This window comes from Tribolium castaneum, chromosome 4 (genome assembly GCF_031307605.1).
Source record: "Tribolium castaneum strain GA2 chromosome 4, icTriCast1.1, whole genome shotgun sequence".
Taxonomy (NCBI): domain Eukaryota; kingdom Metazoa; phylum Arthropoda; class Insecta; order Coleoptera; family Tenebrionidae; genus Tribolium; species Tribolium castaneum.
The window spans coordinates 7,416,240-7,432,324 of NC_087397.1; the positions used below are offsets into that span (position 1 = coordinate 7,416,240).

Here is a 16,085-nt window from a genome sequence, read left to right on the forward strand (position 1 = left end):
CATGCCGTACTAAAAATTTTTATACCGAAGGGGATATTGCTTCGCTAAGTTTCATTCGATATAACTTTCATTAATTTTACGATCTTGATGCTCTTATATGTAAGTAATATAAGCCATAAATTCGCCGATAGTTTAATATCAGCCAAGCGCTCCATCAAAAAATCTGATAATACATATAAAAATAAAATATACCGAGATTATATACCGAGATTCGAAAAATAAAGTGGCGTCAGAAGCTTCAATTTGCAGAAGCAATAAAATGTCACACAATACATTGTAATGACCTTCATGTCGCCATTACCACCCTTCAGACCAAGAACACTTTATGCATCACCTTTGCATTTTTTGTGTGGCGTCTTTTTATGGTATTTTTATGTTTACGACTAACGTGAGACGGTGTCCTAACATAAATTATCAAAGACTCAAAGGCTTCCTGGTTGGCGTTTCAAAAAGTGTTTAAATCAAAGTTGTACAAAGAAGCGCTTTGTGTGGGCTTGAAATAAAAAATAAAGATTCCTGCTCTATTTATTCAATTTGAACAAAACTACAGTTTATTATTGTTTGTTGTCCCAACCACATCTTCTAAAATAAAATTCATGGCGTCGGGATTATCCAGTGGAACCTTAAATACCATTACCATAATAAAAAAAATTGCTTGGTTAAAAATTTACCATGTGCCCAGCCCTGTTGACCCAATACATCGCAAAATTGCCCAATTTTTTGTAATATCCTTCAAGAATTCCGTTTGAAACCATTCCGTTTCGTTCGGCGTTTTTCCACTCTTCTGAACCTTCAAATTTCAATTCATCCACCCATTTCACAGTCCCAGGAGTGTCCACAATCAAGTCTAACTGTCCATTGTAGACAGCAACTTTAATATCAGTGGTATTTAATAGTAATTCAACTAAAAAACATAGTTATTTAAAGACAACAACTTAGCTGTTCTCTACCGATGTCTGTGACCGGTTTCATAAAATCCTCCGCAAGGGCACTAAAAACGGCCCCCGCTTGGTCACCCCACGTCACATTCAAGCCCAAAGCCTCCCTCACTTGAGTGTTCATAAGCAATGCAATTTTATCATCGAGATAATCACGAGTTGCTGGTTTTATTACGTCTCCTATAACACTGAAGTAATCAAAAATTCCTTCATTTAGCCCGCCTTACGAGCTTTCCATACTGATGGCACTTTAGTCAGAATGTTATAAAAATCGATATTTTCAGTCAGGGAGGCGATCGTCCCTTCGGTTTCAGCCCAAAGTTGCGTGGCTTCGATAAAATGGCCACGATCAAGGGCTGATCTAGTGAGCTGGGCCAACTCATTGATTTGTTCATAGCCACTTTGGTCAACCGCGCCCTGAAATTTACTTAATTTTTTTGAAATAAATAGAGTTTAAAAATTGTACCACGTGGAGTAAATAAGGGGCCCAGGATGACACCAGATCTATTGGGGAAATCCAGGCGTCGCCAAGCCCCACTCCGGCCAACTCTATATCGAGAAAACCCTCCTTAACCGCCTGAAAAACTAAATTATTTGGGAATCAATCAAACAAACTTTTACTTGATCGACGAGGAGCGCAATTTCCGCGGCCATTTTCCCGCCGTAAGACTCCGAAAAAATGTACACAGGGGTGTCCCTCAGTTCGGGTAAAACCGCGTAAAAGCCTTTCAACAACTCGACAAAATCCTGAGCGATTTGTTTATTGTTGGTTGCGAAATAATTGCCGGAGTCCACATGACTGTACCCTGTTCCCACAGGACTATCAACAAACAGGACGTTGTAGTTGTTAATCCAGGTGAAGTTTCGAGGCTTAAGGTCGGCGTCTAAAGGCCCAAGTTCGGCGAAATTCCCATATCCTGTAGACGAAGCTCCCGGACCTCCTTGCAGCCAAATAATAAGGGGGCGTTCTGTGTAATTTTCGGTCGCGAGAGTTCGCTGAAGCCACCAAAAAATGTGGGCTCCTTTGCGAACTGTGACAAAGCCCCAGTCCTGGTCGCTAGGGCCGAAGCCCTTTCGAGCTAAATTTGTGTTAATTGATAATAAAGTTATTGTTAGTTACCAGAAATTGAGAGGATGGTTGAAAGGACACACAAAATAATAACTTTCATGTTTGGGACAAGAATGCAAAAATTGGGAAAAACGCACTTTTATATTCAACGCTAGTAGTGAAACGACCCGCATTTTTCAAATTTCCCAATTAGTACAAATTATGATTTAAAATTGTAATTTGCATGCAGGCGTGATAATAAAACACAGTTATGGTTATTATAATGTAATTGATTTCGTGCAACAAATTGACATTGAAGTGATAAGTGGAGATATCGATCACAATCCCTAATTTTCTTATCACTGTCACATACTCACACACTTGAACTATTTTTTGAGAACGAATTCTAAAAGTAAAAAATATATTCACTAGTTTATACAGGGTGGTCTCGCTCAGCTACCATCTTCTGTACCTCAGTTATTAATAAAGTTTTGCTTTTAATATTATTTTTTTATTAATATTTTAATAAATAAACTGTTATTATTATTATTATTATTATTATTATTATTATTATTATTATTATTATTATTATTATTATTATTATTATTATTATTATTGATATTAATAAAGTTATTTGATAATAACTTGTTTTGTCAACTTGACAATGTCCAGTATTTTCATAACAAATTTAATGAATAAAAGTATAGAATAGTTATAACTCTGTTTATTTTTATATCACCGAATGCAGAATTAAATAACGAAAATTTTTTATTATCACAACTCCAACGTAAATCCTAACACATTTGAAGTCGTTTGCTGTAAACTAATTATGGCAAGTATTTTTACAACAAATTTAATAAATAAATATCGAAAATAATTACAACACAGTTTATTTTAATGTGGACCGATGCGAAATAAACACTCAAAATTTTTGTTATCACAACCTTATTACAAATCTTAATACATTCAAAATTATTTGCTGAAAACTCATTCTATCAATAAAAAATGTCTTTAATAATGGTGGTTAATGTTGATTTTTAATAAAAAATAGTATATTTTTTATTTTAATTTCTTTTAATATTATTTTTCATTTTACAAAAACAACAAAATTTTTTATAACGTCATACTTCTTTTGTCACACTCTGTATAAAAAAATAGTTTCTTGAAAAGTGTCCTAAAATATAAATAGTAACTATCGACAAAATATTAAAACTCCAAGTTAAGTAGTAGCTGAGATACAGAAGACGGAAGCTGGGCTGGACACTCTGTAGATTATAATAATAATATAATAATATACCTACTTATAAATTAAGGGCCGGTTTACAAAGTCATTTTTTAAAATTTAATTCATTGTTAAAAGTTAACAACGCGAATGAAGCAATAAAATTTGGTCACGTGATCAGTTAATCACTCATTTAATTGCAGATTAACTTAATGACGCTTCTATAAACCACCCTTATAAGGTCGGTTTATAAAAAAGTTCATTAAATTTTAATTCGTTGTTAAAAGTTAACATCGTGAATGGACTAACCAAACTGCTTCAATTTGGTCACGTGAGCATCGGTTAATCACGCGTTTAATTGCGGATTAAATTATTAACACTTTTATAAACCGGTTCTAAATGTCACAAAATAGTCGTAGCTTCGCTAACAACAAAAATTGAAATAACTGTCCTTTATTTTCCATACAATCACATTCCGCTTATCATGTTTCCATTGTTACCACAAGTGGTACTTACACTTTTCCCAAATTGTAAGCTTAGTTGCTTAATCCGCCAGCACAATGAAAACATTCCTATTTGTTCTCCTTGTTTTGACCTCCGTTTTCGGTAACTAATTTCACTTTGAATTTTTCTTTCTAACTTTTTTCAAAGCTCGCAAGGGCTTTGGCCCGACGGAGCAAGAATGGGGCTTCGTCCAGGTCCGAGCCGGGGCTAAAATGTTCTGGTGGTTGCAACAAACCAGCGCCAATGTAACAAATTACACCGAACGTCCGCTCGTTATCTGGCTACAAGGAGGTCCCGGATCCTCGTCCACAGGATATGGAAATTTTGCCGAGCTTGGGCCTCTAGACGCTGATTTAAATCCGCGAAACACGACCTGGATTAACGAATATAACGTGCTTTTCGTCGATAATCCCGTCGGGACGGGTTTCAGTAAAGTGGACGATCCCAAATATTTCGCTACTAATAATGTGCAGATCGCGTCCGATTTTGTTGTTTTCTTGCAAGGCTTTTACAAGGCTGTGCCCGACTTGAAGAAAACTCCGTTGTATATTTTTTCGGAGTCGTATGGCGGGAAAATGACCGCGGAAATTGCACTCGAAGTAGATGCGGTGAGTGAGATTAATTTCAATACGAAAAATTTACAATAATAAATTGAAGGCGATCAAAAGTGGTTTATTGGATGTTGACTTAATTGGGGTTGGACTTGGTGATTCGTGGATTTCGCCAGTTGATTCAGTCTTAACTTGGGCCCCTTATTTACTAACTGTGGTATTATATTCTCCATTTTCAAACTGTTTTTCTTTAAATACTTTTATAGGGCGCCATTGATCAAAATCAGTACGAACGGCTGCAAGAAACAGCCGAAGATGCGAAAAAAGCCATTGATGACGGTAAATATGGAGAAGCCACTGATCTTTTCCATCAAGGTCTGATGCTTATTGAAATATCAACCGCAAGTATCGACGTTTATAATATTTTAACCAGAGTGTCGTCCGAATGGAATTTCAAAAGTAATTTCACGTCAGATTTGGTTGTTTTTATTTAATTTTTTTTAGATAAATTAATAAAGTCAGTAAATGACGATGTTGATGATAAAATTTCGGTTATAATGAATAATCAAGTGAAGGAAGCTTTAGGTCTTGATGTTAATTGGGGAGACCAATCAGATGGCGTCAATAGTGCTTTGCACGTAGATTTCATGAAACCAGTCATTGATGCTGGTACGTACCACAACAAATTAATTTTTAATTAGTTATTTTTTAATTGTAGTTGAAAGTCTGTTAAATAATACCAATATTCAAGTGGCTATTTACAACGGCCAATTGGACCTAATTGTAGACACGCCAGGTAAATAACTGTTTAGCAAAACAAACATGTTTTATTTATTTTCTAGGACAAATGCAATGGTTGGACAATTTGCAGTTTAGTGGTTCCAAAGACTGGAAAACTGCTGAACGCAAAACTATTGCAGTAAATGACATTGTTGAAGGTTACTACAAAAAAGTGGGAAATCTTGCAATGTATTGGGTTGATAGGGCAGGTCATATGGTACGTGTTTTGATAAATTCAGTCAGAAAACGCAAAATTTTGGTTTATTTAGGTGCCAAGAGATAATCCAGCCGCAATGAGCTTTATTCTGCAAGACATGACCAGTGGATCTTGGACAAAGAATTAATTGAATAAAATATGTAAATTACGTAAATAAATTTTTAGAAACAATTTGTTTTGTATTTTTGTTTTCTCGTTCACATCCTAAGTAAACTCGGTTTACAGAACAATAAAAACTGCTGCAAATTAAGTTTTACAACATAATTATTTAACAAAACAAAATAATTATTCACATTAGTTAAATTTATTTCATTTTTTAAAAGTACATTTTTTATTATTTAGGGTAAGAAGAAGATGCCATAAAGGTAAGTGTATTTTTTTTGTTTATTCTACAATAAAAAGTTAATGACAGTTAGTGCTAAATTTTTAAAACACAGTAAGTACGTACTTCATAAAATTTTAAAATTTAATTTCATTAAGACCTAGCTGCACCGGTGTGGGTTAAAATATAAGCTCTGCTTAAGTGTGTCAATTAAACTGTACCGTAAAAAATGCTACTTAAAAGTGTTTAAAGCTTGGTTAAACTAAATCCACTTAAATATCCCTTAACATCAAAAAAGCAATTTAAATGCACAATTTGAAAACGGAAACGGATTGATAAGAAATTGCGTTATTCTTGATTTGTATAATAAAAAAATTGGTTCAAATTCTTTAAAAAACATTTTAACATAGTTATTTATTAAAGATTTTGAGTGTAAATCGGATTTATTTCACCTCGTGGATGATAAACCTCTCGTTATCACTCGACGTTTAAAAATCCACGCGTCCGATTTACACTTAAACTAAAATTTTGTAGCGGAAAGTTTCAAATTTATTGGCTTATACTCGTAGTGCCTGTAATTTATCCTATTTTTAACTACACCTATTAAAAATGTTGTGATGTAGATGGTACCTAAAGATGAAAATTCTAAGACATTGCTTTTTCGTCTTCGAAATCGGAAGTTCTTTACTTTTTTATTGAAATTATAAGTTGATGTGTTTTTTTCGTTTTATTCTGAAATTATTACGTTTGCACCTCCGTTTACACCCCAAAATATAGACTTTTGTTGGTACATTATAATATAAATTTACACATCTAGCTTTTTCTCTGGCTTCTGTCGTCTTTTCAGCAAAACTTTTTTTTAATAAAATTGACTCAAAGTTAAGAAGTTAAGAAGCCAGTATTCACTAATTTTATTTTCATTAAATAATTTTTCTCTTTATAGCAGAAATAAAAAAGCATTTGGCAAATTAAATTAACTATTAATTTAAAATGCCACGACTCAATTTATTTAAACTCCCCTTAACCATAGCTTTGTTAAGTGCAGTTAGGTCTAAATAATTCACGATTTTACAATAAATACTTGCCAAATTTAATATTTAAAGTTATACAGTTGTAAATGACAGGTACAATTTATCTGATTTACAATATCTTCCGTTTAATCTAGGTACTTATTAAAAAAATAATCTTTATCACGATTGTTTACCCCATTGTTACCTAGAAAAGTACTTATACTTTACTCTTCTTTTAAGCATAGTTAATTTCAATTGCGCCAGCAAAATGAAAACGTTCCTGTTTGGTCTCCTCTTTGTGACCGCCGTTTTGGGTAAATCAACCCCACTTTGACATAATTTTTTTCTAACACTTCTGAAAGCTCGTAAGGGTTTCGGTCCGACGGAGCAGGAATGGGGCTTCGTCCAGGTCCGAGCTGGGGCTAAAATCTTCTGGTGGTTGCACCAAACCAGCGCCAACGTAACGAACTACACCGAGCGTCCTCTCGTTATCTGGCTACAAGGAGGTCCAGGAGCTTCATCGACCGGATACGGCAATTTCGCCGAACTTGGACCTCTAGACGCTGATTTAAATCCGAGAAACACGACCTGGATTAACGAATATAACGTCCTTTTTGTCGATAATCCCGTCGGTTGTGGTTTCAGCAAAGTCGACGATCCTAAATATTTTGTGACCACGAATGTGCAAATAGCTGCCGATTTTGTTGTTTTTCTGAAAGGGTTTTTCGAGGCCGTGCCTGACTTGAAGAAAACGCCGTTTTATATTTTTTCAGAGTCGTACGGTGGCAAAATGACCACGGACATTGCCCTCGAAATTGATGCGGTATGTAGACTAAGTGAAATTTTACGTTAATTATTCAGAATTGAAGGCGATTAAAAGTGGTGAGTTGGATGCTAACTTGGTTGGGATTGGACTTGGCGATTCGTGGATTTCTCCGATTGATTCAGTCCCAAGCTGGGGCCCTTATTTACTAAGTGTGGTATTATTTTTTCTAATTTCACGTTTCGTTTTTTCAATTAATTGTGTTAGGGAGCAATTGATCAAAACCAATACGAACAACTACAGGAAGCAGCCGAAAAAGCCACTAAAGCCATGGAAGAGGGCAGGTATTCAGATGCTACAAACCTTGTCAATCAAGTCGAAATGCTAATTCAAGTGGTGACCGCAAATATTGACGTTTATAACATTTTAACCAAAATTCCGTCCAGTTGGAGTTTCAAAAGTATTTTATCTTGTTCCGTTTTTATTTGTGAACAATATTTAATTTGTAGAAAATTTAATAATGCCTGTTAATGACGATGTGGACGACAAAATCTCGATTATAATGAATAATCAAGTGAAAGAAGCCCTAGGTCTTAACGTTACTTGGGGAGACCAATCAGAAGGCGTTTCTGATGCGTTGCATGACGATATCATGAAGCCGGTTGTTGAAGCCGGTATGCATTAACAATTTTTTTCATTACAACTAATATAAATTAAATTTTAGTTGAAACAATATTGAACACTACCAACATTCAAATAGCCGTTTACAATGGGCAATTAGACATGATTGTGGACACTCCAGGTATTTCAAGTAGTTTAAAAAAACAAGATTTATTCTTTTTTAGGAACAATGAAGTGGTTGAATAATTTGCAGTTCAGTGGCTCCAAAGACTGGAAAACCGCTGAACGAAAAACTATTGCTGTAAATGACATTGTTGAAGGTTACTACAAAAAAGTGGGAAATCTTGCAATGTACTGGGTTGACAGAGCTGGTCATATGGTACGAAATTTTCGAAATATAGTCAAACAAGATAAAAACAAAATATTGGTTTTATTTAGGTGCCAAGAGACAATCCAGCTGGAATGAGCTTCATTTTGCAAGACATGACCAGTGGACCTTGGACAAACAATTAATAAAGTCCATTGTTGAATAAATAAATTGTTTAAAGCAATGTTCGTATTTTTGTTCCACCATTTCATTCACCAAATAACTAAATTATTTAAAAACCGATGTACAAAAGTTTTATTCAAAATCAAATTAAAAAAGACTTATTTTACGATAATAAAATTTCCGAAATTAGCTACAACACAAGCGTATGTTTTTTTAAATAAAACTACCTATATTTTTAGATGTATATAATTTAATTTTTTTGACAAAAACATGCTTTTTTAAAAAAATCATTTCATAGAAACTAAAAATCTCAGAAAAATAAAACTAACAAGTTTAAAAAAAGAAAGTTCGAACTTAGAGAATATTTGATTTTTTTTAGCTTACTACAAATGTTAAATAGAATACCCAATTTTTAATTTTTGCATCTAAAAAAACTTTAAATTATCTCTCTAAAAACATTAACGGTTGAGTCTTTTGCCGATTACTCAAAAAATATTTAACTTTAAACATTAAAAAAATTACTACCTAATTATTGTTTCAGTAGTAGAAAAGTAAAATTTTCAGCTAATAATAACTTCAATGTTACCCTTAGGCCATTATTAATCATTTATTACAATGAGTAAAGTAACTAAAATTTTAATATTTATGGCGACTTTTTAAATAGCCGTATAAACTCCAACAAATGGTTTGTGATGGAGTTGCTAGAATTATGGTTAGGGTATGGTTTACTATAGTAAAAAAAGTACTCAAAATACTGTACATTGTTGCTGAGATTAACTTTTAAAGTGAAATATTTTGTAGTTATTAGTTTTAGGCAATTAAAATTTTATATTTTTAGATAGACAATTTCATAATCTTTGAGAAGTAAGAAGAAAAAATAAGGTGTTCCATTTAACTTTTTCAAGTAACTTAACTTTTGACAAACTTCTTAATTTTTCTATGTTTCTAATTGCAATACAATTTAAAAACTAAACAGAATCGACCAATACAAATTTATAGATTAAAATCATCAGTATTAAAAGTACGTCAAAAAATGCAATAAAATTTATAGCGTGCCATTTGGAAAAACATAACTTTAGTGTTTTTTTAATTTTGAGACACTCTGTATATATTGTAAAATATGCAGCAAAAACGCAAAGATAATTAAAAAAGTCAATATCTTTAATAATAAACAAGTTATAAGGCTTTTTCAGATCGTTGGGACAGCCAGTATATTGACATAAATTCCCATCCAAAAAACTGCTCGAAAATGACTATTTTGAGCACAATATCTGTACAAATACCGCTTACGTCGCCTATCGTCTCAAGTACCTTTCAAGACCGTTTATATTGTATTACTTATCAAAAAATCGGTCCACTTTTGTTCGAATTCCACCGAAAATGAAACCGCTAATCATCGTCCTCCTTGCAATAACAGCCACTTTGGGTAAGTCCAGGCCTTGAAAACCCACTTTACAGAAATTTCCAGCCCGGAAAGGCTTCGGCCCCACTGACCAAGAATGGGGCTTTGTCGATGTGCGCGAAGGCGCCCATATGTTTTGGTGGTTACACAAAACGGCTGCTAATGTTGACAAATATACGGACAAACCACTGGTTGTCTGGCTACAAGGAGGTCCTGGAGCTTCGTCCACAGGTTATGGAAATTTCGGCGAACTTGGGCCTCTAGACGCTGATTTGAATCCGCGAAATACGACGTGGATTAACGATTACAACGTCCTGTTTGTCGATAATCCGGTCGGGACAGGGTATAGCTACGTGAACGATTCGAAATATTTCGCCACCAATAACAGCCAAATTGCGAGCGATTTTGTTACGCTATTGAAAGGGTTTTACGAGGCTGTGCCTGATTTGAAGCAAACTCCTTTGCATATTTTTTCGGAGTCGTACGGTGGGAAAATGACGGCGGAAATTGGGTTACAAATTTATCTGGTACCTAAGTTAGTTACAACTAATTCAGCTGTTAATTTGGTTTGTTTCAGGCCACTAAAAGTGGCGATTTAGACTGTCATTTGGTAAGTGTAGGTCTTGGAGACTCGTGGATTTCTCCAATTGATTCCGTCTTGACTTGGGGTCCTTATTTACTCACTGTGGTACGTAAATCGCCCCAAATTATGTGTTTTGTCTCAAATGTTATTCGAATGTTAGGGTGCGGTTGACCAAAATCAATACGAACAAGTACAGGCCAAAGCCGAAGAAACTAAAGCAGCCCTCGAAGCTGGTAAATTTTCGGAAGCTACTAATTTGTGGGGCCAGGCTGAACAAGTCATTGAGACTGTTACTGCCGGCATTGATTTTTATAATATCTTGAAGAAAATTACCGCCAGTTGGGTTAAAAGTAAGTAATGAGATTATTAAAACCGATGTAATTTTGACCATCAAACAGAAGAAAAAGCACTGCCTGGCTTAAAAGACGATGATGTGGATACAAAAATAGCAATTTTGATGAATAACGACGTGAAAAAAGCTTTAGGACTTGAAGTTGACTGGGGTTTTCAAGCAGGGGCAGTTTTTGATGCTTTGTACGAAGATTTCATGAAACCAGTCACCAATATTGGTAATTAAAACAACTAAGTTAATTGCAATTAAAATGAAAACTTTTTTTGTAGTTGAACGTTTGTTAAACGAGACCGATGTTCGCGTCGCTGTTTATAACGGACAGTTGGATTTAATTGTGGACACGCCTGGTATAACTAAATAAAATAAAACTTTAAATTAAATTTTTTTTCAGGGACAACCCAATGGGTCGATAAGCTGCAATTTCCAGGTTCGGACGAATGGAAAACGGCGAGTAAATTGGCAATAAAAGTGGATAAAATTGTAGAAGGTTATTACAAGAATTTGGGAAATTTGACCATGTTTTGGGTGGACAGAGCCGGCCACATGGTGCCTGCTGATAATCCGGCTGCTATGAGCTACATTTTGCAATATATGACCAAAAATGTGTAATAAATAATAAATAAATTGTTTTCGTCAATCGGATTTATTTGTGTTTTCTTGTCTTTGACAAAAATAACACATTACATCAAAATTAGTCTACATAATTGAATCTTCAATTGTTTAAAATTACGTAATTCTAACGTAATTTGAAAACTTTTTGGACCTACTTTTTTATAAAATTTCGAGAAATAAGTGCAAAATAAGTTAGAATTGGCCGAAATCACATAACATAATATAACCGGATATCAGCCGTCTCTAATGCTCTAAACCTCCACGTGGTTGTTGCTGCCGGCTGGACAAATAAGTTAATAATTTGACTAATTAGAGCAATTCTTAAATGTAATACGTATTGCTGATTGCACTTTACAGTGGTATAATGTGCAATACGACTTCTTTCGCTATAGCATTATCAGCAAAATTTAATAATGTGAGAACGCATGCCAATGAGCATACGGAAGCAAATGCACTTTGCTGTTTTTGGAGGCTTGTCTTTATAGTCTTCCAGCATACTATCGATTTTCATGGAATTTCAAAATACGCAAGTATTTTTCTTTTTATTTTAATTAATATCATTACCCAAAGAAATAAAAATAAAAAATGCGCAAATTAAAAAATCTCGAAGCAGACGAGCATATGCCGCATACTATCTACATACCGGGTGCTCAAAAACCGGCGCACCAACTCATTGGAGTGTGGTAGAGAATTGTTTACATATAAAGGTAAAAATAGAAAAAAAATTCTTTGGATTAAAGTTATTGATAAATAACGCATTTTAATTAAATGATATGTGGCAACGTTGTCTAACAGTCGTGATCGCAATAGAACTTGATCAACAATAAAAATAAAACCGTTTCCTAGGAAATAATTCCCAGTGTCGACACATCTACAAATTGTGATTTTTTTGATGAATATAATTTTTTTAAAATTCAAAATACTGCTAAAGTCTGATAGCAAATTTAAAAATAATTATTCATTGTTGTGTTAGGGAACGATTACTTAGTGTGAAACATAAAACCATTAAAAAATAATGAAAACTGAAGAAGTTTACAAAATAAGTTTGTAGCTCCATATTTTTTAAAATATGACTTTAGGAATTTTTTCAAGATTTTTTCCGTGATCTACACATGCTTCTTAACAGCGTACCACTGAGTTGGTGCGCCAGTTTTTGAGCACCTGTATACAGGTTGAGTCAATAGAGGGTTATTTTTAAGTTTCCTTAGATATGCAACCAATAATACTGTTTCTAGCTCTCGGTAATCGTTAAAGAATAAAATTTAATCTATGATTACAATGTTATAGGTAGTGTCAAGTTTGTTTTAAAAATTTTGCTAAAATTTCATTATAGATTATTATTATTTATAAGATAAAAATCGGTGTTGATTTAATTAATGTTTTTAAAAATTAAACGAAGTAGTCAAGTGGTAAGACTAATTAGTATTTTTGATTGCATCTTAAAACATGTCACAAGTAACGCACTATTCTCACCCTGTATTAATATGGTTTGATTTACGATATTTTAATTATTGTCAATTTGACTAGTAGATAGATAATAATAATATCAGTCATGCAAACTATGCAAAAAGCTGACGTGTTTCCTAAGAAACACCACAAAATTATTAAATTAATATGGAAGTAGGAAGTAGGAAATTTTAGAAGTAATGTGGTAGCAATAATACCAACAATGGATGTAAAAATAGCTTTATTATAAAAAAAATTATACAACTAGGTGTTTAAGCAATACACTTCACTAAATCAATTAATTAATAAATTACGAAGTGTAAACTAAACTGGACAGCTGTAAACATTTATACTCTTATCTTCAGACACTGAAACAATTTTGGTACTATCTGGACTAAACCTAACACCCCAAACCTGCAACAAACGATTGAAAATAACAAATAAAAAAAATACAATCAAAAAAATTACTTGATCATTATGTTCCTTGAACGTATGAACACATTGTTTAGAGGCCAATTCCCAAACTTTAACAGTTTTATCGGAACTTCCTGACACGAAATATTTACCATCTGGAGAAAATGCAACGCTTACGACCCAAGAAGCGTGCCCTGACAAGGTACCAACAACATTAGTATGTTGCCTAAAAAACACCAAAATTATTTTATCTTCCGTGACTGCGACTTTGAAATTAAGTTGGCACCACTTAATTCAAAATCATAGCCTACTTACACGTCGTAAAGTTTCATATGGCCGTCATCTGACGCAGTCAAAAGTAGTTGAGAATCTGGAGAAAAACAAAGAGATCTGATTGGCATAGCATGGCCTTCAAGGGTTTGCCATAGTTTATTTCCCGCCACGTCAAAAATATTAACAATGCCGTCAATAGCCCCACTAGCTATGTATTTACCGTCAGGACTCTACAAATTTTAATTAAAAAAATAAACGTAAAAAATAAATAATTACATAAGCTATGCTCAAAATGTATTTGCCTCTCGTATCTAAAGTTTGTTCAGCTTTGGCCGTTTCCACGTTATAAACCGTGATTTTTCCAGCGTGTGAGCCGGAAATAATGTACTTGTCGTCAGGACTGAACGCTACAGTCCACAGTTCAACCGGACCCACATCAACATGCGCGATTTTTTTCCCCCTTTCCAAGTCCCAAATCCTCATACTTGAGTCTAACGAACTGGAAGCACACACTAATCAAACAATTACCCAGATGCTCAAATGCGCCCCACACATTTCCCGTTGTTGCTAACGGCAACGGAGACAACCCCCAACGAATGCCCTTCTAAGTTATGTTTCAAAACAAGTCTATCGTCTTGCAATTCCCACACTTTTACCAGATCGTCTAGAGCTCCCGTTATGATGTAATCAACGGGAGGCTCGTCCGACATCACCGAATCTCTAAAAAGCACCTTGTTATGTTTTTTAGAGTTTTTTTACGGAAAAACAAACCGGGACTTTTCCTCTTCATTCTGGTCTTTTTTCTTTTTTTCAGTGGTGTACCGGCCCCACGCACAACTCCAAATGCTTTCCTCGTGCGCATTCTCCTTCTTGTGTAAAACAGAATACTGGAAAATATGGTTTTAATTTAGAAAATTGGTTATGAAAAAATACCATTGCGCGAGTAAATGTGAGGTTATAGCGTGGTTTTTGCCGCTTTGCCAACCCGAAACACCAAATTCCCCAAATTATTGAATATATATTTTGAATTTCCCAAATCAGTGAGAGTTTTTATGCAAGTTTTCGCCTCCCAAGGGCCTCAGGGAGTCGTCTTTGTTTCAAAAAATCAATTCCTGATATAAATCACTGCTAAATAATACGCAGACCACAGTGGAAGATATTGGAACCAGTTGGCACCATCTTTGGTCCACTGTCACAGACAAGTTGACAGTTTTGTTTTTTAGGTTACGTTTTTAGGTAAAAAAATGTCTGCAACGTTTAAAAATTCAAAAAAGAAGCTTGTGCAGACGGAATTCCGCCGTTTAATAAGCGAGAAAAGCAAGTTGCAAAAAGACGTCAAAAAGATAGAGTCGCCTCTTGCAAAATATCCTTTCACGACCTACCCCTTGTTTTATTTTTATTTATCGTTCTTTTTGTATTTTCTTTAATATTAGTTTAAGTATAACGATTCAGGCCAGCTTACATGTGTGCTGTGTAAGTCCGTTGTCAAATCGGAAGCCGTATGGACAGTCCACATAAATTCGAAACAACACCGCGAAAATGTAGAACTCGCCAAAAAACTCAAAGAAAAAACGAACAACTTCACAACTCCCTTGAAACGGCCCTTGACGCCGCCTATGGAAGTGCCCCAGAAGAAAATCAAGGGAATTTTGAAAAACTCTAATTCAAGTAAAAGTGAAGAGAAGGAAATTCCCGATGATTTCTTTGACGCTAAGTCACAAAACGGTGCCCCAATCTTACCGGTGAAAAAACCTCGGGAAGAGAAAATGGAAGTTGATGACAATACTGAAACGATACCTGAAGGTTTTTTCGATGACCCGAAGTTAGACGCCAAAGCCAGGAATCAGGAATACAAAGATCCAGTTGAAGAAGAATGGGAGAAATTTCAGAAGGAAATTCGCGAAGCTGACAGTAAAAGTGCCGCGATTATTGCTGAAGATCAAGAGGAGGCGACCAATGAGCGACAAATTGATGAAATCGAAGAACAAATGAAGAAATTATCGAGGTATGGTCGTTTGAGTTGCAGAAATTGTGGTGTTTGAACGGCGTTTGTAGGGTTTTAGATTTAGAAAAGAAGAAAGAAACGATTATAACACACACTAGTGGGGACAAAGTAGATCAAGAGGATGATTCCAATGAAGACGATAATGAAGATTTTGATGAGTATTTGGACTGGCGGTGTAAAAAAGCGTTCAAATAATTTGTATTCATTTTATTTATATCAATAAATTTTTCTTTAGTATTTTATGTGCTGTTTTTATTCACCTTCGAGCCAAATTTTCGTAATTTATTTGTGATTTTTTTGTTAAGCAGATTTTTTTAACCAGTACAATGGAATAAAGCTCAGAACGCTTGATATTAATTTTTTAACTAGTTCACTAATTACTTGAAAAAAAGGCTAGAATCCGAGAAAAAACTGCCGACCAAAATTTTCACGACAAACAGAAAAAAATGTGCTCCGTTTCATATTTTTCCAAATGATGTGTGTGAATGTGTCAAAGATACAAGAAAAATGTGAGAAAGAAAGTTATAACGAA

The 16,085-nt window shown here is 34.4% G+C and overlaps 5 protein-coding genes across 5 annotated transcripts; 3 read left to right on the forward strand and 2 right to left on the reverse strand.

Moving 5' to 3' along the window:
• Positions 1–507: 507 nt before the first annotated feature.
• LOC664210 (retinoid-inducible serine carboxypeptidase) lies at positions 508–2,191 on the reverse strand. Its single transcript, XM_008203057.3, has 7 exons — positions 2,059–2,191; positions 1,560–2,017; positions 1,405–1,515; positions 1,166–1,355; positions 951–1,118; positions 672–904; positions 508–622 (listed from the first exon to the last, which is right to left on the reverse strand). The coding sequence occupies exons 1-7, from the start codon at positions 2,105–2,107 to the stop codon at positions 545–547; spliced, it is 1,287 nt and encodes a 428-aa protein (XP_008201279.1). The 5' UTR covers positions 2,108–2,191; the 3' UTR covers positions 508–544.
• Positions 2,192–3,697: 1,506 nt separating this feature from the next.
• LOC107399247 (uncharacterized) lies at positions 3,698–11,445 on the forward strand. The gene is made up of 15 exons (XM_015985244.2): positions 3,698–3,814; positions 3,860–4,320; positions 4,370–4,480; positions 4,530–4,722; positions 4,768–4,932; positions 4,982–5,059; positions 5,106–5,260; positions 5,313–5,364; positions 9,701–9,892; positions 9,935–10,395; positions 10,446–10,556; positions 10,612–10,801; positions 10,850–11,020; positions 11,073–11,150; positions 11,195–11,445. Exons 1-15 carry the CDS (start codon positions 3,769–3,771, stop codon positions 11,410–11,412), a joined length of 2,682 nt encoding a protein of 893 aa, XP_015840730.2. The 5' UTR covers positions 3,698–3,768; the 3' UTR covers positions 11,413–11,445.
• LOC135265831 (retinoid-inducible serine carboxypeptidase-like) lies at positions 6,761–8,527 on the forward strand. Its single transcript, XM_064356054.1, has 8 exons — positions 6,761–6,906; positions 6,955–7,415; positions 7,462–7,572; positions 7,623–7,815; positions 7,865–8,029; positions 8,080–8,157; positions 8,201–8,355; positions 8,415–8,527. Exons 1-8 carry the CDS (start codon positions 6,861–6,863, stop codon positions 8,487–8,489), a joined length of 1,284 nt encoding a protein of 427 aa, XP_064212124.1. The 5' UTR covers positions 6,761–6,860; the 3' UTR covers positions 8,490–8,527.
• Positions 11,446–13,085: 1,640 nt separating the features above from the next.
• On the reverse strand, positions 13,086–14,618 carry LOC664186 (uncharacterized protein). The gene is made up of 7 exons (XM_008203230.2): positions 14,482–14,618; positions 14,320–14,435; positions 14,102–14,268; positions 13,825–14,060; positions 13,591–13,778; positions 13,330–13,501; positions 13,086–13,275 (listed from the first exon to the last, which is right to left on the reverse strand). The coding sequence occupies exons 1-7, from the start codon at positions 14,482–14,484 to the stop codon at positions 13,186–13,188; spliced, it is 972 nt and encodes a 323-aa protein (XP_008201452.1). The 5' UTR covers positions 14,485–14,618; the 3' UTR covers positions 13,086–13,185.
• Positions 14,619–14,644: 26 nt separating this feature from the next.
• LOC664177 (uncharacterized protein) lies at positions 14,645–15,795 on the forward strand. The gene is made up of 3 exons (XM_064356055.1): positions 14,645–14,906; positions 14,982–15,553; positions 15,604–15,795. Exons 1-3 carry the CDS (start codon positions 14,793–14,795, stop codon positions 15,746–15,748), a joined length of 831 nt encoding a protein of 276 aa, XP_064212125.1. The 5' UTR covers positions 14,645–14,792; the 3' UTR covers positions 15,749–15,795.
• The last annotated feature ends 290 nt before the right edge of the window (positions 15,796–16,085 follow it).